We start from the raw sequence: 24,103 nt of genomic DNA, 5'->3' as shown, positions 1-24,103 counted from the left end.
TAGAAGTGCATCCCTTGCGCTCTACTTGCCTATTTTGCTTGTGCATTACTCGCTTTCAACTAATGCTATCACCTTGAAATTTACGGCGTATTATTATTATGTTCCGGTCGACATATTATATTTTATCACGAATTTAAAAATAATACTACCCTCGTGTGTTAATATTCTTTACAATTGAGATAGAGACGATTGTTGATAAGGGATTTTTCTACTTACCCCGAAAATTTGAAGATGGTAACCTAAGTTATGAATGAGTAACATGACACTGGAAAAAAACAAAATGCGGCCGAAAAAAATACGCTTCTCATAAAGGGCTCTGCTTCCATCTCCAGCTACCGTGCGAGAAAATTAAGGAGAAACGGTTATGAGGGTGGAATGGCGCCGTGGTCATTATCTCGGGGGTTAATTGGCCGCGAAATATCGGCGCGCTCACCCTTACTATGGAGGCAAGTGGCTGCTTGCACCGTTTTCGGGCTTTTTGCTGTTCAGGGAAGCGATGCCCACGGAAGCACTCCTCACGGAGGCCGAAGTCATTAGCGGGCCCACCAGGCCACGCTGCTCCGATCGCTATGTGACGCTGCGAAGTAACGAAACATCGCTGGTCCGAGTCGTACGGAGCGAGACTGCCTTGATGGAGGCACCATCATTTGAGATGTGCCCGAATACCAACAACCGATTCTGGAAATTGTAATCACATTATCTACAGTCATCACTCATATGATTGGTTTGACATAACCCTCCACTCATTCTTCTCCTAATCAATTAATACCTACACTATTGGATCTGAGATTTTCGCAGCGTTTCTCCACATTATAATGGCTTTCGAACGTTCCTCCACGTAGTGTTATCGAAAGGCGACGACAGTTTCTCCAGCCATTGATGACCATGGATGGCTGAATATACTCTCGTCATCTTAAGACAAAAATACGCGGAGGAGCGCCCGAAAACTGCTACTAACCTACATTATCCTTCTACTTTACATCCTTTTTCACCTGCTGCATGTATTTCATCCGCGGCCTACCTCTTCCTATCTTCCCTTCCACCTTTCCCTCAACGAATAACTCACACTATGCTCACTCACTCTCTCATGATTGGCCGACTAAAATGTTCCGTCTCTCACCCACAAAATTCAAAACACTTCTCCCTTAATTTTCTTAGAAATTCTATACTACCACTCACTCCATCTATTCATTGGATCTTCATCATTATTCAATAATACCACATTTCGAATGCTTCCAGCCTTGACTTTCCTTGTTTGCCAGTAGAGTAGCCAACCTGAATTTACACTGCGTGCACCATTTTCAAAATCAGTCACTCAGGGATCTTCGCAGGCGTCGGAGGGTGCGAGATCACGAGACCTGGGATTTTGACAGCTCAATGTTGGACGCATGCGCAGAAGCCGAAAAATGTGTCGGCGCTGGAAATGTGCCGTGTTTCAAATAAAATTTCCGTCAAAATTACAAAATATGGTTATTCCATCATGAATTTTCAAAATTTACACCACGTTACTCCGGGAGCAAACTTGTTTGCATGTTCGATTTTCTTCCCCATCGGCGAATTCCTCGTGTGAAATACAAACACCGAGAATCAATCATCTCTACAAGCCCAAATGATTTTTTCATTGCATATTCGACCCTTGGAGTAAATGACTTTTCACCCGTGCGTTTGACTGCGTACGAAGCCACTTGTTTCATGCTGTCCTCATGTGAGAATTATTTTCTTCAGGTTTCCATTGAAATTTCCATCAATCATTTCCATAAATCTTTTTGAGTTGTGTCACCATATTTTTAAGGATGATCATGTCGATTATATTAAAAATCTGAATCAATGATTTGTAAAACTCCCTTTTAAATCTCTTGAAGGAGTTATTCGGAGCCCGTGGAAGCCATCAACGTATCTCAGATGCAATTTAAAGCGAACTTCCGCTTTTAACTCATGCCCTGCTGTCAATAAAATTATAAAAGTGTATTTTTTCCGGTCCATATCTAAGAAACCACGTTATATAATTGTCGAGGTAAGTCAGAGAGGAGGACAAATTACACCATTTAACCGTGATTGTTTTTGAACGGCACAAATTAAATTCGGTGAACTGAAATGTCAGCTATGGCATGAAGAAGAAATCATACCATTTCTGTCACTTTCCTCGAAAAACCGAGGCACTCATTCCACGGAATCGACTGAAAAAAAAGTTTCATCCGGATATATACAGTAGAAAGCTTGAAAGCGTGAAAAGCTTGGGTGTAATGTGGGTTGCCTTTCATACAGGCGCCATAGCGAGTCACCAAATTCATTATTAAGGCATAATGACGCATCTATACCAATTTTACCTTTAATAAATACTCCAACGGCTGAAAACGTGGTCATCAAACTCGTAATTGTTCATTTTAAATCAAGCGGTTTCATGCTAAATTTAAGGGCAAGGTTTCTCGCGAAAAATACAAAGCAGATTTAGGAATTAACAGCCCTGCAGCATTGATCAGAGGGGTCTGTTTCTGCGGAGCATTGACTCGTTCACTCGGATCCAAAATCGCAATTCATCGGAAGAACCCAGTGGATGGAGGAAAAAGATAAGCCACGGCGAAAAAATATTCTGCCATCAGCCAACCTCTTTCAAGTTCAAAATAAGAAAACGCAAAAGTTGCCATTTTTTAGTCGGTGACGTCATTAGAGTTCCGTTTCACTGACTACGCATTTCAGGAAGATTCGTTAATTGAAGAAAGGACTCGCTCGCTTTCTAAAGTGTAAACGGCAATGAACCACGCGAAACCTATGCAAAAGGCAGAAGAGTAGTGGGGAAGGGGTGGCCTTCGTTTTTTTTTCGGAATTAGTTCGTGACGTCATCTGCGAAAGGGCTGACGACATCAATTTTTCTTCACCAACCGCTCCAAAGGTAGACAATGCGACGGACCGGAAAATGGCGAAATACGGTTAAAATGTTAACAAAAGCTACTGTATACTTTCCACGCAGCATTTTAATTACTCGGATCGATTTCAACAACAAGAGGGGGGCATTTGTAAGGGGGGAAAGCCAACAATTGTTTAGAGAGAGTCGGCCCCCAGTTGAAAACGACACACACTGTTACTGAAATCCATCGGGGTAGTTAAAAAGCTGTGTGTAAAGTACAGAGAGGCTTCTGCTAACGTGTTTACCTCACGAAAATTCCACGAATGCCTTCGAATGTCTTTAAACTGGAAGAATACGGGCATCTTTATTTTTCACATTCGACAACAGTCGATGAATAAGAGAAAATCGGCGAAAGAGCTCCAATTGGTTCGGGCAAAAAAGTGCGGGGACACCCTGTTCAGTGACCATTTGTGATGGAGGTAAGGGGAGCAGTTAGAGCATGACGAGAGCGCACTCCACATAAAAATATAACTCAACCTCGCTGCGGAAGGACGTAATCGGCGCGAAGACGAATGACGGACGCTCGTAACCGGGGCAACTAGCGGAGCCAAGGGACTGGTGGGATGCATGTTGTATAAAGGAAGATTCACATGGGCGCATTACATGAGGCACGGGGGCGACGGACCCCCCGAAAATAAAGGTCCGTACAATGAAAAATGCACGTGGGATATGTGCTGTGATACTCCGTCATAGTATACCCTAAAATTTCAAGAATAAACGCCGGTTAAGAGTAATATTTAGCGATAAATTCTTCGTATGGAGTAATTAGCGCATATTGAACTATTGTCCGGGAAAACCCTGAATTATAATACAAGTTTAAGTTGTTGAAATGCTTTCCTCAACTTAAAATTAAGAAGAGGCTTCTCTTATTGCTCCGCGTCGACTAACTCGCCTCGGAGGTGGGGACACAAAGTATATTCATTCAGATTATTAAATGAGTTTTTCAAAATTCAATATTTAGTTAGAGATTTTTTTCTGCTATATACTTTCCTCTCTGTTTTTTAGATTGAGGAAGTGTAGCGGCGAAAAAAATACACTTGCCTCCAATCGAGTTATGCCCGAGCAGTGGAAATAACTTCGTTTTCTTTCATTTTAAGTAATGAAATCAAGGAAATATTACATATTATTCTTGCTTTACTTAGCGGTTGAACTCCATAAAAATGTGCACGAAATAAAGTAGACATATGTACTGCACTAAACTATGTACGTTTGTTTTACCTGTTCAACAGAAAATAAAAGTAACAACAAGCTTCTTTTTAAATCTTTCATTCATTCGGCAAGAGAATATTCCTTTATTCTGACCCAAAATACCCTCATGTGAATCATGTGCTTCCGTACAGAGGGTAAGGACAATGCGCACATTCTAATGACGTAACCGAAAATTTTCTCCGTGGGAGCAAATACGTTAAGAAAATAATTTCCTCGTATTCGTTAAATCATGTCCCTGCTTCAGGAAATACTTGAACGAAATTTAAATCAGGGGAAGGAGAAAGGAATGCTCTAAGTAAGCAATCACGCTTGCTATCGATCAGAAATTATACGTGAAGATACGCATGGTGTGCCTTCGACACGTTGGATCGGTCGGGGTCATGTTGAGGGCGAGCAATTTCCGGAAGGCGTAACGGTCCGTGAAGAAGGTGGGCGAGCGAAGCAGTGTGTGCCCGAGAGGAAATTCCCGGTCGAGACGGGGAAAATCGGCAAGGGTCGGAGGTCGTTCCCAGCCTGGAACTAACTCGCCGCTGACCCCGAGCAAATCGTGGAAAAGCGTATTTTTCGATTCGCCCGATCGCCGGAAGGGGCGGTGCTTGAAGCGACGAGAAGACGTGAGTGGGAACGTGGAGCGGCGAAAATTCACCAGCAGAGGGGACTTTTAATTTCAGAGGCTCTTCGTATTTTCCCACTCTATTTGTAGGTATTTTTAAGGATTACAAATTCAACCTCGGAACTTCAAAAACAATCGAATTTTTTTCGAGCGTTAAAATCTTAGCAAAAATAAAAATCAATAATTGAGGTGGGGGGATCCTGAAATGTTGTCACCAGGATATTTTAACAATTTCAGAGGATTTTTAGATTAGTTCTTGTTTTGCCAACAAATGAAGTTTGACGAACTGATATAGGTACACATTCATGATTTCCTGATATGGAGGTGTCAGCTATATACTACGAAACTCTTAGTTCTAAATTATGTAGTATGGCTATGCGGATGTAATGGTATGAGCAGGAGTAGGGTCGTAGGTTTCTTTCACTTTTCCAGCATTATTTTCTCATCTTCACACTTCTGCACGGTGTCGAACATGGACTTCGAAGCTTACACTATAGAAATTAGCAGAAGTCAGTGGTGGACACAGAGAGAACTGAAGGGAGAGCGCAAGAGATATCTTTAGTTACCCTTACTTTTATCGTAATTAAAAATAATCAAGTCACAAGAGCTTCATAAATTTTAATGAAAGTGATTATACACAAATACAAGACAGAGATCAGGGCACCAAGGGGGGGTCTTCTGAGGGTTACAACACACCGGGGCCGGGACCCAGTACTACAACTGATACGCCCGCGCTCCCGGGGAGGGGAGTGGAAGGGAAGGAAAAAAGAAAGAAGCGCCGCCGCGATAGGAGCCCGTCGACGCCTCTGGGATAGGGACAGGGTTGGAAGGGAGGGAAGGGAAAACCTTCGCCGCTAAGGAAGCCACCAGGGCCCACTACTGGCGAAACCATACTTTAATGTTTCTAGAGAAAGGAAAAAAATTTCCTATGAGGAAGGAAATTTCTACGATTTTCCGTAGATACAGGGGGTCCGGGGGTCAGTGTAAAAACACAAACATTTTCCTTGATAAAAGAAAAAATATTGAAAAATCATGCATTTACGAAATATTTCTTCAACAAATGAAGTTTTTTCGATCATGAAAAGAGTTAAAATTAGTTGAAAACCCTCTACTTAGTACCCTGCATTAAAATAATTTTCCCCCCTCAGGTTTTGGACACCCCCGAACGAAATTCCTGGCTACGCCACTGATTCAGCGACGATAAAAGGGACGCGTCGAATGATGGAAAAAGGGATAGGAATTTCCTTCCCTGAAGCCACTCCAAAAAATGATTGCGCGAAACGATTATTTTTCCTCTATAATTAGAGCGATCGCTATCACGACGGAAAAAGCGACGTGCCGAGTGATTGTAAAAAAGGATGGGATTTCCATCCCTGGAGCCGTCGCGGAGAATGATCGCGTGAAACTGTCATTTATACGCCATCATTGGAGCGATCGCGGGAGCTATCGATCAAGAGGGATGGAAAATTGTTAGAGTGATTGAGACTGTATCATTCGCTGCCATCCTCATGCATTTCTCTGGCTTCGAGAGCGTCCGCACAACCAAACTGCTACCGCTGCTGCTACTCTATGCCACCGAGAGCTCTTTCTTTCTTACTCTCCCTTGCGACCACTTCTTCCTCCTTCAAGTTTCCCTCCGAAGACGCTTCTTCATCTCACGGAACCACTTTTGTTGCGAATTCCTTTGTCGTGACAGCGCCGAGGTGAACTGTCCCATCCCATCTTAGCCATCGACACGAGGGGAGGAGGGGTGTCCTTGCGAGTCGTCAGCATTCATTTAGCGGCCGCCGCAGCAACGGTCCAAGGCCCCCAGAATGCTTTCCGCGCGCTGCTAACGGACACGCCCAGCCGTGACGCGAGAGAGAGTACCTACGTGTAGAGCGAAGATCCCCTCGTCCTCAACACGCCAATGCGGCATCGAATTGAGAAAGACGGTTGCGCTTATCCCATGATTTTAACTTATTCTCGATTGCGGTAGAGGTTGAAAGCAAAAAAGATACCCTTGTTTCGATCCATCGCCTACTTCTTTATATAATATGTAAGAGACGTTGGTACAATCGACGGCCCATCGGGACAGGAGAGGAGGCATGGGTGGAGTTTAGAGTTTCATGTTGGGGGAGGGGGGGGCAGCAATCCTTCCGGGGATTTGGGGGCCATAGTGTACCCTCCAGTGAAACGAAGGAGTCCCGAAACCTTCACCTAGAAAATTTGTTGATATTTGCCTCTGAAGACAATATTTTAAGAACTACCTAAGACAAAAATGATTCTGCAGGTTTTGCACTTTTTTCAGAAAAATTACCATTTAAGCTGGGGGGCCAGACTCCCCCCAAAAATCTGCCTATGGCCTTAGGGAGGTAAAAGAACTAGCTTGCTATAGGAAGAAACGGAGAGCTGAGGATTGCTACATGCATGCAAGTAACCCCCTTACAAGTTGATGATGTAGCCAATTCCTATAGAGCGTCTCAATGCAGAATACCTGTACTTTTCTCCTTAACTCTTCACAGTAGCATTTGCTGATTTTTAACTCGTTCTTATCAAGGTAACAAAACATAAAGCATCCATCCCCGTGTCCAAATAAAATAAAAATATGGAATTACTGAAGGCCTGATAATGATTAATCTCATGACAACAAATATGACTGCCATATTAAATCACGGCTGAAGCAATAATTTTCCCTACGACAGAAAATGGGTCGCTCAAGCAATCACTCGCATAGTACATATGTGAAAAATGATTCCGAGTCGCAGTTTCATATATGTAGTACTGGAATGAGTACATGAGGTATGAGAGTGAAAATGAATCAATCTTAAGGCCAGGATCCTCCAGATTGGGAGATAATATTCACACCTTTAACGGATGAATATTAGCTGCAAAAAAAACCACAAGTGGATTCAAACTCTCTCTCCAAATCATGGATCCTGTGTGGCTCCAGCTACACAAATCACACATCATGGTTCAGCCGGTAGCATTCCTAATTCGCAACTTGGAGATCGTAGTCTAAATCTTGGTCAGAAAATTTCACTGTTTTGTCAGAGATACATCCTTCCAGCTGCACCCAAGTTCCCATTGAAAATATTTAAGTTTAAATCTAATTTGACGACAAGCTCCTATAGCAATACAGAATTCTAGGTAGAGCCTTCAAAATTTCAAATTCCAATTCCACTGAATCCCATTCAAAATGCTTCTGACACACAATTCTTGCATGATTCTGGTGAACAAACTCAAAGGAGATTGATTTTTGTAATTCTCCAGCTGACACTGATCAGTAGATAAGCATTGATCCATGATATATGATAATTTTAAAAAAAACATTAAGAGATACTCGTATTGATTTGGTGAATTTATGAGTAACTAACAAAGCTGGAAGATGTCTTCTGGCCCATTTAATTACCTTTACAACAGAATATGTAGATCAATAATTGAAACAGAAATAATTATATACTTCCTCTTGAATTCTAATTGGAATCCAACTGCAAATATAAATACATTTCAAACTCACACCCCAAGTATTATTAACAGTCACAACCCCTAATTATTACTGTGCCTTTCAATACCTGAAGTGGAATTTAAGGAGCTTAGTGACAAACGTAGACCATGGTATTGCGACGTTTGTCGGGCTAAGATCGGCTGTGGCAGTGATGGAGAGCAAATCAGAAAAGCTCCTGAGAACGAGTCCGCAAGTTCCAGTTTGTCTCCTGATCGTGTGAGTGATATCTTGAAAGATTTTTCTGCTAATCTTGCTGATATCCGGTCGGATCAAAGTGAAATTCGCAAATCAATATCTCGCTGGGAGGAGTCGTTCGGGGGTCAAGCAAAGTCTCTCGAGCTCCTCAATGCCTCCCTTGTGAAAATAACTGATTCCCTGAATCACCTATTAAGTGAAAACATCAGCCTAAAGAAACAACTAAGTGATACGGAAGCTCGCCTTAATCGCGTTGAGCAAGAGCAACTCCGGAATGTAATTGAGATCCACGGCATTCCTTACTCCGAAGGGGAGGTAGCTGGGGCCCTGATTTGTCAAGTTGGAATCGCTGTGGGAATTAAAGTGGATACAAGTGAAATCGATTACGCCTACAGGGGTGGTTCCAACCGTTCTGCAACCTCTCACCCTTCACCTAGACCTGCCCCTATTATTGTCCGTTTTCTACGATCTAGCACTGCTGCTGCATTTTTAAATGGTAGACGCACAAAACGGAACCTGAAACTCAACGACATCGTCGCCGACCAGAACCCTACCAACCCTCCTGTCTACATTAATGAATCCTTGACATCCTTAAACCGAAAGCTATATGCAATGGCCAGGGGACTTAAGAAAGAAGGTAAAATCAAATACGTGTGGATTCGTAATGGCCGTGTGTTTGCTCGGGTCCATGATGGTGGTGAACGCCTTTCTATCCTAGTTGAAACTGACCTTGACTGCTTAAAATAACATACGGGGGCCTGTTCTCTTCCCGCAGGCCTACCAATTGCTAATGAAATCAACATTTCCCTCGTCAATTGTCAATCTTTACTGTGTCATATCGACGAATTTCGGGTTCATTTTTCTTCCTGTGTAAGTGATATAATCTGTTTAACCGAAACATGGTTAAAACCAAATATTCCTGATAGCATGGTTGATCTTAGTGAACATTACTTGCTGAGACATGATCGGATCGGGAAAGGCGGTGGCGGGGTTGGTGCCTTCATTCATCATCGACTGAGTTCGTCGGTGCTGGCGACCTCTTCCGCGACCTATGAATGCCGACCCGAGTTCATAGTTATTGAAGTGCATGGTATAAACCTCTCTAAACTTCTTCTATTTGTTGTTTACAGACCTCCAAATGTTGGGTCCTTGACTGATATTGAAGAAGCATATACAACTTTTAGTCCAAACTATAAAAACATTGTAATTTTAGGTGACTTTAACGCCGATTTGCTACGGGACAGCTGTCATTCTTCCTTCATCAGGAATTTCATTTTTAATTATAATCTTCATCTGGCCTCAACGCAGCCCACGCATCATACAGAACATAGTCATACTCTCCTTGATCTCTGTATAGTTGATTCCCCTGAAAAACTCTCTTCATTCTCACAATTCCCTGTGCCTTTCCTCTCCGCACATGACAAAATTTTACTCTCTTATTCATTCAATTCCCCTCGTCTTCCTATACCTAAAATTCTCTATCGTGATCTTAAAAATTTCGATACAGCAAAGTTTCAGGACGATCTGCTCACCTTTGACTGGAACAACATATTTAGCTCCTTGTCCATTGATTCAAAATTAGAACTCTTTAATCAGAAATTCTTAGAGTGCATAAATTGTCATGCCCCCCTGCGAACATGCGCACCTAGACGGCCTTCAGCCCCCTGGCTGACTAGTGACATTAAGCAAAAAATGAAGGAACGTGATATTTCACGTAGAATTTTCACACGAACAAAAAGCCAGACTGCTTACACTGAGTTTATCGTCTTGCGTAATCAGGTAAAGCATCTCGTCACGGAAGCCAAGAAAAAATATTATGCAACCACCTTCTCCAATTTGACAGAACCAAACAAGGTCTGGAGGGAACTTAGAAGTCTTGGACTCGTGCAGCGACGAAACAAGCAGCCCTTACATGAATTATCTATCGATGATCTAAACAAGCACTTCACTCCCGCCTTTACCTTCGAGGCAAATAACATTGCTGACATATTCAGTCTCTCTAACCTTGATCCACTTGTACCCTATAACGACAGAAATTTCTTCTTCCAACACGTAACCCCACACAACCTACGTAAAACGTTATCTCTCTCTAAATCGAACTCAACTGGGGTCGACGGAATCTCAGTTAAATTTATAAAGGCCGCGTCAACTGTACTTCTACCTGTAATACTTGATATCTATAATTTTTCCTTATCGTCATCTGAATTTCCGAATGTATGGAAATATTCACTAATCACACCAATACAAAAAGTAAAAAAACCAACTTCTCCCAGTGATTATCGGCCAATCTCTATTCTGTGCTCTCTTTCTAAATGCTTAGAAAGAATTGTTTTTCAGCAGGTAACGAATTATCTGGACCAATGCAACTTGCATGATCCATATCAATCTGGATTTCGGAAAAACTTTTCTACGCAAACAGCGCTACTCAAATTAACGGATGATATACGTCAAGGAATTGATAAACGGATGGTTACAATTCTGGTACTATTTGATTTCACCAATGCTTTTGGTCTTGTTAATCACGCCAAACTTCTCCACAAGTTGAAAAACCTTAATTTTTCCTGTTCCTCACTTAACTGGTTTTACTCCTATCTAAAAGATCGTCAACAGGCAGTCAAGGACGCGAATGGGAATACATCGCAATGGACTACTGTCCATTGCGGGGTCCCCCAAGGGTCAGTTCTTGGTCCTCTCCTATTTTCCCTGTATGTCCTTGATCTGCCCAGGTGTATTCTAAACTGTAAATATCTCTTATATGCCGACGACCTACAGATTTATTTTCACTGTCATTTGTATGAGCTGAATGATGCAATTTCCAAAGTAAATCAGGACGTTCAGGCCATCACTTCATGGGCTGCAGACAATAACTTTGTGCTTAACCCTAGGAAAACAAAATCTATGTTATTTGGTACCTCAAAACTACTCAAACATGTCGACTTTGATGTTCTGCCCAAGATTTTTGTTGGTGATGCCGAAATATCATATGCAAACTCCGTTAAAAATCTTGGAGTCTTATTGATGCCTAATTTGTCTTGGCAAAACCATGTTAAAGCCATCAGCAATAAGATCAACATGATCTTGTTTCAGCTAAAAATTCATAAAAACCTTATGCCCTCTCATACACGCAAGCAACTTGTATCCTCGTTAATATTCCCCCATATTGATTACTGTTGCCTTGTATATAATGACCTAACCGAAAAGATTAACACCCTGATTCAACGGCAATTAAATATGTGTGTTAGGTTCATTTATGATCTTAAAAAAGATGAACATATATCCCCTTATTTCTCTAAATTAGAATGGCTTAAAGCAAAAACAAGGAGGCAATACATGCTTGCCTCTTTTTTATACAAACTTTTTAATTGCAAACAGCCAGAATACATTATGCAATTTTTTCAGAGTAAAGAGAAATATCGCAATGTTGTAACTAGATTATCAGCTGATTTTTTAATTGTTCCTCAACATCGAACCACTGCATTTGATAATTCATTTTCAGTTGTTGGGTCAAGGCTATGGAATGGTATTCCTGAACCAATCAAAACCGCAAAATCACTGATGTCTTTTAAAAATCTAATGTTCACTAAAATGCTATTACAAGAAAAAATGTAATTGTACCAATATGCCATTATATTCTGTTACAATTTATTTTCTATTTTTTTTGCATGTATCTTATTCTTCTGTGCACTGAGCTCTAATATGAATGTAAGCCCTTGTATGTTCTTAGTGGACCATAAAGGTCCAAGAACAATAAATATTTCTTTATTCTTTATTCTTTATTACTATTACAAGTGATGGTCAAGAACATCTTTTACCGTAGATTTCAAAGAAAAATGAGAGATTTTCAGCCAAAAGCGTGACTTTCCAGCGAATACGAATCACAGAAGAATAGATTGAAATATTTGTGAACATCATACATTCAGCCTTCCATTAAAAAAATCACAGTCCCTTAATCGAAAGCCCCACTTTAATTGAAAGTGCTAAGTACATATTTGAGGGTTTAGTTTGGGGGTTTCAGAAAGCTTCACCTGGGTCTAGAGCCTGTGGTCAGCCGCCAAGCAACCTATCCACACTCTCCTCCCAGCAAACAACATTTATAAATTTCTCTCAAGCTCACGATCAGAAATTGAAAGTGTTTATTAAGGGACTAAGGGCCAAAAAAATTTATACAAACAACCCTGTAAACCATGTATGGTGCCACAGCATTGCAACAACGTCTTAATGCAACCTACTGGAAGTTGCTGCAATGTTATGACAATGTCTTAAAAGCCTCCAAACGTCCTCCCTAGCACGTTTTGGCAACATCTTCACAGTGTTGCTGCAACGTGACACACTACATTATTGCAACACTACTGCAACCTGACACCCTACATTATTGCAACACCCTGAATATATTTCTGGCTAAAACCTTTCCAGGTCCTCATGATTCCATTTTCCATTGCGGAAACGTTGCAAAGGCTTGCATAAGGTTACAGGAGTTGCAGGAAGCAGCAAGGCATTTGGCAACATTTCTGCAACGTCTTGATTACGTCAATGATACACTCATTTGGTCTGAAAAATCTTATAGCGTAATATTTTAGCCAGAGGATATACATTTTTAAATCCGATTCATCCTATTCATGAGACACTGATTGTATGTAAGAGTAGAATATTCACTCATAGGTTGCAGAAAGGTTGGGACATGTTAAAGGTCGCTTAGCGGAGTGTTTTTTGGACATAGTTTTCCCCAAACATATATTCAAATATGTGGTTTTTAAAGCGTATTTTCATCTTCTGAAGCAAATTGCTACTCACAGGAAAAAAATTCTCGGCCTTAAGACAATTTTTCGCACTTAGAAAATTTTGAAGCATAAGAGTAGGGGAAGCAGAGTACATAGAAAGCCTGGATATGAGAGTTGCGTAAGTGTTGCAAATATGTCTCACCAGAGGTTGCGAATACGTTGCCATTACGTTGCAAAGACGTGGTAGAGAGGACTTTTGACTGGTTTTGCAAAGTTGCCATTGCGTTGCAGCAATGCCATGTTGGTTGTGGCACAATGTTTTTGCAACGTTTTCACAACACTTTTGGTTTACAGGGGAGGGCCGCTTCCCATAATCCACTAATCATGACATCATAGCACATTACAAACTAATTCTAGAGAGACCATCTGAGATTGTATGAATTGAACTCTGTTTGTTTGTTTTTTCAGGTGCTCATGAGTGGTGTTAGGCCGCGGCATATGCCGCTGAATGCCTGCAAGATGGCAGCATCCTCTGCACTCGTCATTGCCCTTCTCATCGCCCCCACAGCCCAAGGCGCTCGCTTATTCCGCAGCCCAGAGCCGCACCTTCCAGGTAGGTCCTTTGACAGAATGAGAGAATCCCTAAAGGAAGGAATCACTATGTTGCAAGGCAGAAAATTCAAATGCCAGTTAAGGTTTCATGCAAAATATCTCTAAAAATGGTTTTTTGATTGCCCTGGGCAATCATCAGCGTGGAGGAGATCAGGTTTTAACCCATTCAAGACATTAAGGTTAAGAGTGAAGGCTTTCATTCCCATTGGATGGTTGCATGACCGTGAGTGGAAAATTCCAAGAACTCCATGATTTATACCTACTAATGAATCCTTTGCTAAGTTTTATGACTATGCGTGTATTTTTTAAATCTTTCAACCAAAAATTTTAAAGAGTTTAATCATAAAGTTAAAGTTTACGGTGATTTAGGTATGAAGGATTAAGAGTGATTGTGAATGAGTGATTTAGGTAACTATTAAGTCCAAATAGGCATGGTGGGAATATTTCTTCCAATTTTAAGTAATATTTCAATTTACCACTTTTGACCATTGTTTAAAGAGGAATGAAAATAATGAAGACAATTAATATCCTTACCTTTACTAATTACAATCAACAACTCATTCAGAATAAAAGGGGATACCCCTGTGGTTTGACATAACTAGAGTTTGATTATGCCCAAATTCATGATGTAGAGGATTACATTATTGATTTCATCTTTATCACCCAGAGTGGTTCGTACATCTTTGTTGCAAATTAGTCTCCTGCATTCGAATGAGTATATCATGCATTCTAGTAGAACGTGCCTCATGATTTTTTAGTTTACCATGCTAAATATGTACAAGAGTACAAAGGGTTCAAAATGTCAGAAAATAGGGGGCTAAAAGGGGAGTTAGTGAGCCGTGGGTGACCAATTCTGCATTTTTTTAAATAAGATTTGCATCCTTACATATAGGTGATCCTCTGATTGAAACCAATCATCATCTATAATTGTTAACTCTTCATCCATGCATATGTGTTAGCTAATTACTGGCTGATTCAGCAAAGAGAAATTCTCTCAGATTTGAGATTGGGAATTTTTCCCTTGGCCTCCCTCACATCCTTACACAACTACATCTGACTCTGCCTCGTCAACAAAATGCTGGATGCTATTTTTTTCTCCATGTACTTTATGACAAAATACTTTTAATAATTATGATGAATCCTTCTGGAGTCTCGGACTTAGAAAATTTTTTTATTTGAGAGCAAAGCCTAAGTTTAGGCAAAATATCTAGCCACCTTCAGGACTTACAAAAAACACAATAACACTGCACAAGGGGTATATTAATATGCTAATTAAGAGTCATAATTGTGCAAATTCAATTCTAGTTCATACCAAAAAAAACATAGGTAAGGCTAGTTAAAAAAATAATGAACAATACTTGTAGTTTAAAAAATATAAAATGAAATGAATACAAATTCCTCTTAACTTACTCAATTTTACTATAATAAATCCATGGCATTGCTGAAACCAAACTGAATATCCATTTTAATGAACAAATTGCACTGCAATGCTATTCTGTTCTTTTAAACACCTATTCCTTGACCAAAACTCCAAAAAGACTCACCATAATTGTTAGTAAAAAAGTGCTTGATAAGACTATTATTAGTGCGAAATACTTTTTTTTAAGATCTTTTAAATTCATGAGAGAAGAATAGTTTGGACTGAAACGTGCATTAATGTACAGGACGTTTTTTAAGTGGGCATCCCCCACAGCCAATGCCGAGTCCTCCCTGCTCATTAAAGAGGGAAGAATTTGTTTTCTTCACAGCTGAGAATCTACCCAGCCAGCCACCAGCACCCTCGGTGTCAGAGCGCCAACCAAGCAGTGATGCTGCACCTTCCCTGCACCCAGATGCCGCCATCTCCCTCCCCCGCAGCGCAGCGGCCAGCAGAGATGCTGATGACTACTTTGCCCCCGGTAGCTGGAGGCCTGTCCGGGACCCAGACGTCATCAGTGCGTCCGGAAGGTACGCAGAAGTGGCAGTGCACCCCCCTCCCCCCGCTCCACCCTCCCCCATCCCCCTCCCCCCCAGGCCAGGGGCCGCCACAGACTATGATGGGCTGACGACGACTGCCAGGAGAACAAGGGGCAAGACGGAGAGAGGAGCAGGGGGCCTCACCAATAATAGGCTTAGTGGGCCCCATGGCGACAGCCAACTAAAGGGACCTGAGCACAATGGGTGTCCCCTTGAGGGAGTACGATCAATGCTAAAATCTCTGGCACGTCCTGAGCAATACCACAGAAAATCTTTCACCACAGACGCTTCAAATGCTGAGTGTGCCAATTGCAAAGACTTCCACACATTTACTTCTCTATCCACTCTGCTTCGTCAAAATCTTTATCATTGCCCTAGTATTTTCACTCTCTTCTCAACAACCAAATCCATTAATTTATGCGGGATGGATATCATTTTGGGCTGGACTCGCCTTCTAGAGAAATGCTTCCCAATCATGGTGCTCTTCCAAAAGGCATTAAAATTAGCCAATAGCCAGCTGTATTTCAGAAATGAGGCTTCAAATAACACAAGATATAAACCAACAGCATACCTACCATATAAGATGAGAGAGGGAAAAATATTGAGCAAAACTCTGGTGCCACCATTAATAGCTATGAATAGAATTTCAAAGCGTAGCCTAAATGATATGACATTAAAAGCTCCCCTTCATTTGCACCATGATTCCACATGGAATCCAGTTGAAAAGAAACCTATAAGCATGGAATGGTTACCACGATCAAGTATTCTTGAAAAAGACTATATAAATATGTTTGTACAAAGTTCTTTAGCTTATCTGTCTCCCGATAAACCAACTATGGTGCAGCCTAGTATTTCAACTCATCCCATGAATGAAAATCAAATGCAAATCTTTCAAAAATATGTCACTGATCACTCAAAGAATTTGATCCCTAAAGCAACTGCTAATTTCAATTTTTTTCACAATGCACATACACCCAGCACTCAACCATCACTGAGTAGTGTTCTTACCAGCCATACCAAACATTCAAATGAAAAACAAAAGCTTGCAGACACCGATTACATCATAATCAATACCAAGCCAACCAGTCATCATGCCGAGCATTCTTCATATAATCACCAAATTCATAAGCCTAATAAGCCCCTAGGCAATCACGAACACCATCACTGGGGTAATAATAAAAGACCTGAATACCATGGGAACAAAAAACCTCCGGTAACCACAAGTTCACCAAATTATTATTACATTCCTTCTCATCACGTGATTTATCATGTTGATGATTTAAGGCCCTCAAAACCACACACACCGTTTGGAAGTCTCATCGAAACCAGCAACCATACAGAATCTTTGGATGCTCTGCTCGTGCACCACTTGAATGAAGAGTGGCACCACACCACTCATCAAAAACCCACTCCTCAAAAACCCTCTTGGGATTTGAGACCAACATACTCTGATCCCCCAAATCCTTCCGATCCGTGGCCAGAAAAACCAACAAATCATCCTCCATCACATACCACTCAACCTCCGCAGTTTGACGAGGATCCGTGGACAGAAGACCCGTGGCCAATTGATCCCTATCCGTGGGAGCAGCTGAGACCACCCCAAGGTGGTTCCCTCCAGCCCTCCACCAGACCACCGTACATCATCATCAATCCATCTGCAAACCAACCCGCCCCACTCCAGTCTCCCACACAAGTTTCCTCAGGCATCGTAAACGTACTGGATCCGATCGCTCCACCCACACCACTGACACAAGTGTTCACGGAGAGCAGCACCACAGAGGGGGGAGGTGAAGCGACGACACCTCCAGAGGAAACTCCCGACACAACTTTGCCAGACTCAAATCCTCCAAATGGCGTGCAAAACGATCCGTTGGACGATGAGACAAATCCCGGTCCATTGGGAGGAGGAGGTGTAGGTGTCTCTGATGGCGCAGCTGCCACGGATCCTTCAAATTCCCCCTCACAAAGTCCTCCTCTCTCCGATCCCCTTGCCGACCCTCCCTCTTCTGCACTCGTCTCTTCGTCCTCCTCGTCCCCTTCCGGAGGCTTCCTCAACGGCATTTCCTACCTCTTCAACCCATTTCTGCTGCTTATCGTCGCTCCTTTTGTGGCCGCAATGACCGGGGGCTTTGGTCTTATTGTTCTTCTCTTTCCATTCTTGTTCAGGAGCTACGGCTGGCGTAGACGTTATGCACGTAGTGCAACCTCATTTAAGCCACTTCTTTTGTGGGATGACTCGATTGCCACCGCCATACTGAAAGCTCTTTACCCTCATGAAGAAAAGCACAAATAATGACGATATTTTTTTTTTAATTTCTCAGGCTCTCCTTTGGGAGAAGCATTGTAATATGTAGCTCCATCAGTTTCAAAAACAACCTGTTTTACAACACTGGGATGTGATCCAACAGGATTCGACTGATTCAATCACATTTTGAATCTACGTGAATCCTGACAGAGCTGAGAGTGATGATGAATTTGAAGTCGCTATTCAAAACAGGAGCTCCATTACAAATCAACCTGTGCAAAGCCATCAAAGAAACATTTTTTACATTCCAATGAGTGGGAAAACCTAAAATCATTCTTTTTGTGTAATAAAAAGGCAAAACACCCATGAAATAGTAGGTACACTTTCAAAGTAAGTAAAAGCACATTAACAACTGGAGACCAAAATAAACTAAAGGTAAAAATGTGGGTGAACTTAACTATATGTACAAGCACTCAGATTCAGTTAACACTGCTTCTCACGACTCTCTTGACCAGCTGAGTAAACATAATTTTATAGCATCTGCTCATGCATCGTCATGTTTTAACATGTCATTGCTTCAAGACTGAATTGTGGCTTTACAGAAACCAGGCAGTATTTATAACATTCACACAGACCATACCAAAGATAACTGTCCTCAGGAAAGAATGTTATTTCAGGGACATCAATTTTAGCTATAGTAAATCAGATTTTAATCAGAATATGGAGTCAAATTTGAAAACAATCCAAGGTTATTAGTATTGGCTTTAAAAGGCAGCTTAATCAAATTCTTTCATCAATATCTGTGTAAAATAAATTTTATTAGAAATAATTCCTTAGTGTTCTTCAAGCAATTTAAAATTTTTTTTTAAACCAATCATATAAAACAGTGAGGAAGAATTATCTTAGAAGGTCAAAGATAATCATTTGCAATATGTAACACATGCATTGTATAATATGGATGGAAATTACTAAGTTCTATATATTTATGAATACAATGGAATGAAAAATTATTTTGTTATTAAGGTAACTGAATCAATGTGATACCTTAGCTTAGAAAGTAAAATATTTGCGCTTATTATAATCAAAATCTGCTTTAATTAGAATTAAGGGTAGTTTTCTACAGTGATAACAGTATCAAAATAGTCTTAAAGGATTTTTTTGATAGATAGGCATCGCATATTTTTTGATTTTTTATGATGCACGTATTCTTTAAGACTAAAAACTTTTGTGTGATATTTTTTTAACTTATATTGGTGGTGTGCAGATTATTATGCAATAATTATGTTTAACAATATAATATACCATTGCCATTACTTGGAAATTTGTGATTCAAGTTTTTTGTAACATTTAGTAACAGAATGTGAAGAATGTTTAAACTAATGTTGCATGTCACTAACTTTTTCTTGCTTTGCTTGAGTCTATTTTTGGATGAAATTACATATTTCTTCATTGCATGAAGGTTATCATATAGTCAATTAATCATGAATATTGTAACTAATTGTATTGACTAACTGATGTAAGAAATGTATGGAACTACTAACGAATAAACCCTGACACTCCAAACAAACTCTGCATTTTTGTGGCCAGCTAATCCTTAACCTTTTCCAATAAATTATAAGTTACAAATGTGTTGCAAATGAAAGCCATTCTAAGAAAGTATCTTGTGTAGTTAAACAAAAGTCAAGTAACAAAGCATGTAAGCTTGTCAAAAATAAAACCTCCTTATTCGTCCTCTTTTCTTCAATGGTTACAGAAGACGCATATCACCATTGGCCACAACAGGGTTCAGCAGTGACATGCATATTGCATCAGGACGAAATCTACGCCATGAAGACAGAGAGGACAAAGTTCCCAGCGAAGCTCGAACATCTGAAACTTCACCTGGCGATACACCAACATCTACCCTGGGTCATTCCATTGCCCTCGTCGCCAACCAGCTCCTTCAAAGCAAATCAGACATCCTTGAAAGCCACGTCCCTGAGGTTACAGTCACTGGAGCAACGAAGGACGAAGGGCGCTGGCCAAGTGCTTCCTTAGATATGCGCACACCTCCCAAATTAATGCTACAGATATCAGGACAAAAGAATGGTGCATCAGACGAAGAAGATGCTGATAAAAAGGTAGTGCCCATCCAAGATGATCCAATGGGAGAAAATTTCTTTCCTTCCCGTAGACAGCCAACAACCGTTACAACACCATCGCCACCCACAACGCCAGGTCAGTTTGTCACGCAGATGATGGTGTCCACAATGAAAAAGAACCAAACAAAGGAGAGTTCTTTGCAGGCACCTACACCTACCCCAGGGAACAATAAGGTGGACAGACGTCCCATAACCATGACATCTGCATCCTCCACTATCGCCAACAGAAAATCCTCCCCCACCCTGGCAACGATAACTAGGACAACACCATTGCCTTCCACTGCTGCTACCACCATATTTTCCTCAATAACACCCCCACAGCCACCTATGTCAACTTCAGTCAAGTGGAAAATTGCAATTCCACCAAACAGACCAGTGACTCGCTTTCCTCCCAGGAAGCCAGCAAATGCCACAACTACAACTGCGTCTCCTCCAGTGACCAGCAAGCCAGAAAGCAACAAGAAAGAAAACAAACCATCTACCATTGGATCCTTCAATCCAAAACCGAGCGTAGGAGGAATCACCAAGCCATATGGAGTGGTGAGTTCTTCACGACGTCCCACATCCACCATTACAAGGGTAACCACCACAACCACTTCACAGCCAAGTGTATCAACAACATCACGTGCAACTGCCGCAGTTCCAACTCGCTCCACTTTCGTGCCGACCTCTCGCCCACCAACCACTACAACATCACGTCAGCCCATACGAGCAACAACACCAAAACCTGTTGTGGCCACTACATCCCGTCCACTAATTTCAGCACCTTCAAAACCATCCCCCACCCCATCGACAACTGAAGCTCCCAAGAAAGAGAGTCAGGTCGTAGTACAGGAGAGGAAGCCAGTGACGAGCGAGAAAGAACCAGCAAAGGAAGCAGTCACAACAGCAGCAACCAAGGTAGATGTCACCACCACAAAGGCTGATGACACCACAACCTCATCTCCTCCCTCAAGCACCCCTCGCCCACGACGGCCAAGCAACAAGAGGAAGAAGAACAAGAACAAGAAGAGGAGGCGCCGCCCAGCCAAAAAACCAGATGTCACCACTGAAGCACCCTTATCCGGGACGGAATTAGAAGTGAAAGAGACTCCTCAGGATGACGTTGGTGGAAATGTTGCGTCTCCCCTATCCACTCGCATCTACAACTTTATCGCTCGTGAAGTTATGCCGTCCATGAGCGTTGGATTGCTTGGATTGGTGGTGACAGCTGGCCTTGCAGGATACTTCCTTCTACCGACGCTTGGCTTGCAACGAAGGAGTGATGCGGCAAACGGCGGATACGGGGGTTCTTATGGCTTAGGGACAGGGGGACAAGACGATGACGGCGGAATAGTGCAGACCATTTTCCAAAACGTAATGGCAAGTGTCAGTAATGGTGAGAAGGAGTTTGAAAGGGGGCCACGCAGAAGGAGAAGTGTAGTCACACCCAATGAGGCAGAGAATGAGATTGCAGCTGGAGTGAATACCAAGGAGAGGGATGAAAACTGGCAGCAGACTGAGGCAGCTGAGACAACAACCACCCCAAGTTCAGACACAACGACTGGTTTTTCATCAGAGAATCCAACTGTGTTGAACTCTGACACAGACTCCCAGAAGGAAGCTAGTACTTTATTGCCTGAAAGCACAGACCAAATCCAGACAACAACCGAAGGCACCAAAAATAATAATAATCCCACTCATGCCATGACACCAACTTATGGGTGGGAAGGAGTGTACTCAGAATACCCTTTGACCCTGTCAGGAATTTTGCGCAGGATTGCAGAGTTCAAACTTAGGATTGGAGTCAGCCTGCTTCGAGCAACAACAGACGTAATAGCTCGTTATCTGCAGGACGTTCAGCAAAGGCTTCGTGATTCTGATAAGCAAGACTGGCTGAGAAATTTGGAGTCCACCATTAGTAGGATAAGGCGAAGTATCGACACGCCACACATAAAGCCCAGGGAAAGAGAAACCATACCCCATCCTAAAAGTAGGTTTTCAAGGCAGCATAGGTCTAAGAGGCATGGATAGAACAGGAAGCTCTCTAAAATGCATGACATTATGTCTTAGATCAGCCAATAACTCATCCAAAATGCCTTAAAATAATAAATCCATTGAAGATTTAAGATGCTCACTTAGCTATATATCATATAAGACCAATGGTTATTAATTTAATCACCTATGAACTTTTGATAACATGAACTTCTGGTGCCGAGGGACAGGCCTAAATCATGATTATCATACATCTTATTATTAATGAAGTTTTAATGCAATGTTATTGGTTCATCCAAAATATTTTTGGTAAGTGAAGGCTATATTATGTGGTTACCTACAACGAGCATAAAAGTGATGCTAATTCTTATGGACAGTTTCACTATTAGACTCTCAAAAATGTCATGAAAAGGTTGACAGTGATAAGACATAAGTCAGCTCAACCAAAACCTCATTTAGATATCAAAATGCTTATCAGGTTGTGTTAGGAGCATAAAAGCTTCATGGGGTTGCAACATTTCATCTTCCGTGCAATGAAAATATTGGTGTGCCTTTGATATTACGTTTTCTGATGTAATGAGTGAAACCCTACTAGATACTTTTGTAATTATTTTTCAGCTGTATTCTTCCATGCTTGTTATACTCAGTTCCAAACATCTTTGCCTATGAGGGGATGTGGCTAAAGCAATTTGGGGGTGGGGGGGAGAAGTTTCTCAGCACATGACTGTCCCATTACAGGCATGGCCTCCAAAATTCAGTGTTTCTCAGAGCAGAATTGGGCTAACTTCTTCAGTCTACTTGAGGTATTGCCAAACCTAATATGTATTTCCCATCAGTACCCTTTCCTCTGGCATATATCCCTTTCAACCCCTGAAGACACGTATGCCTTTCACCCATTCACAAATCAGCACGATGGCATACACTCTATACTGGGTTCATTCCTTTCTAAATGAGGACCCAAGGACATTTTTTTGGCACCAGACCTAAGATATCCTTACTTCAAGTTTTTGCTTGAAAAAGTAGACATGAGTATGCTCATTAGGCAAGTTCACTCCGTGAGTTACTCTTGGAACTCCCACTTCCCCATCAGCATAACTCACCAAAAGTGTTCAGGCTTAAGCAATGGGCATCCCCGCATTACCACTAGCTTGAGCCTAGCCCTTCTCACCCACAAGGACATTTGGACCCGAGCACAAGCAGGGACTAACTAAAGGAGAGAAGCTTTATAACAGAGGTTTCAGGAATGTGGAAACATAAAAAATGTCAATGGATTTCCAGTTAGCCATTCTGCACCAAAATATTAATGTATAGTGGATGAAAACCATAGCCTGTTTTCCACAGAGCCATATTTTGAGTGCCTAAGAGGATATAGGAACAGAATCGTCAGCTGCAAACCCATTGTTTCTTCTTGCACCAACTAAACCTGGACTTCAAGGAATATGTTCATAGAACTGGACTTATTTCACTTGTGTTGGATAAAAGAGTAAAGCATAACACACCCAGCATGGAATATGGAATGAATTTTCAGTGAAAATGAATCATATATTCCTCGGACTGAATAGCCAAGAATCTGGTCAGACTTTTTGACTAAAAAAGGCTCATTTTTGTGACTGTATCCAGGGAAAATCATTTCAGGATATTTTTTGCATTGTTATGCTCCTAATTGTGAATGATCATAAAATGCTCTGATGATGTGTCATTTGGGGTTATTTTTGCAATGGGAAGGATCTGCAACTGTAATATAAACTATTGAGATAATCAATAGTATTGTAAATAAAGACAAATTTTCAAATGTATCTCAGATGCTTTAACATAACAAAATTTAAATTGCAAATAATTCTATGACTAGGCTTTATTTATCTTCGACTGTTAATGAAAGTAAGTGACCCCAAGTAGCATCCTGATGCTATCCCTAAGGCAGCCACACTTAGGCATGTGTCAGCTGTAATTTGGCCAAGCATCACTAGGTCACATCTGCCTACAGTTGCCACGATAATATTCGGCAGGTCTAAAGCCAGCATCGGCATCCAATTTACATCTGACACGGG

General features: G+C 41.4%; 1 protein-coding gene across 1 annotated transcript in view; it reads left to right on the top strand.

Annotated features, from left to right (window-relative positions):
- The window catches only part of LOC124153286 (mucin-5AC-like), a 43,358-nt gene extending 19,507 nt beyond the window's left edge, over nucleotides 1–23,851 (top strand). Inside the window, exons 2-4 of the mRNA XM_046526384.1 lie at nucleotides 13,596–13,740; nucleotides 15,488–15,686; nucleotides 19,694–23,851. Coding sequence (XP_046382340.1) covers nucleotides 13,596–13,740; nucleotides 15,488–15,686; nucleotides 19,694–22,094 — 2,745 coding nt within the window. The 3' untranslated portion in view covers nucleotides 22,095–23,851. The remainder of the gene's footprint in view (nucleotides 1–13,595; nucleotides 13,741–15,487; nucleotides 15,687–19,693) is intronic.
- Nucleotides 23,852–24,103: the final 252 nt, after the last annotated feature.

The sequence above is a fragment of the Ischnura elegans genome, chromosome 2, assembly GCF_921293095.1.
Source record: "Ischnura elegans chromosome 2, ioIscEleg1.1, whole genome shotgun sequence".
Lineage (NCBI taxonomy): Eukaryota > Metazoa > Arthropoda > Insecta > Odonata > Coenagrionidae > Ischnura > Ischnura elegans.
The sequence above is the reverse complement of the archived record's forward strand: the minus strand, read 5'-3'. Positions and strand labels throughout refer to the sequence as shown.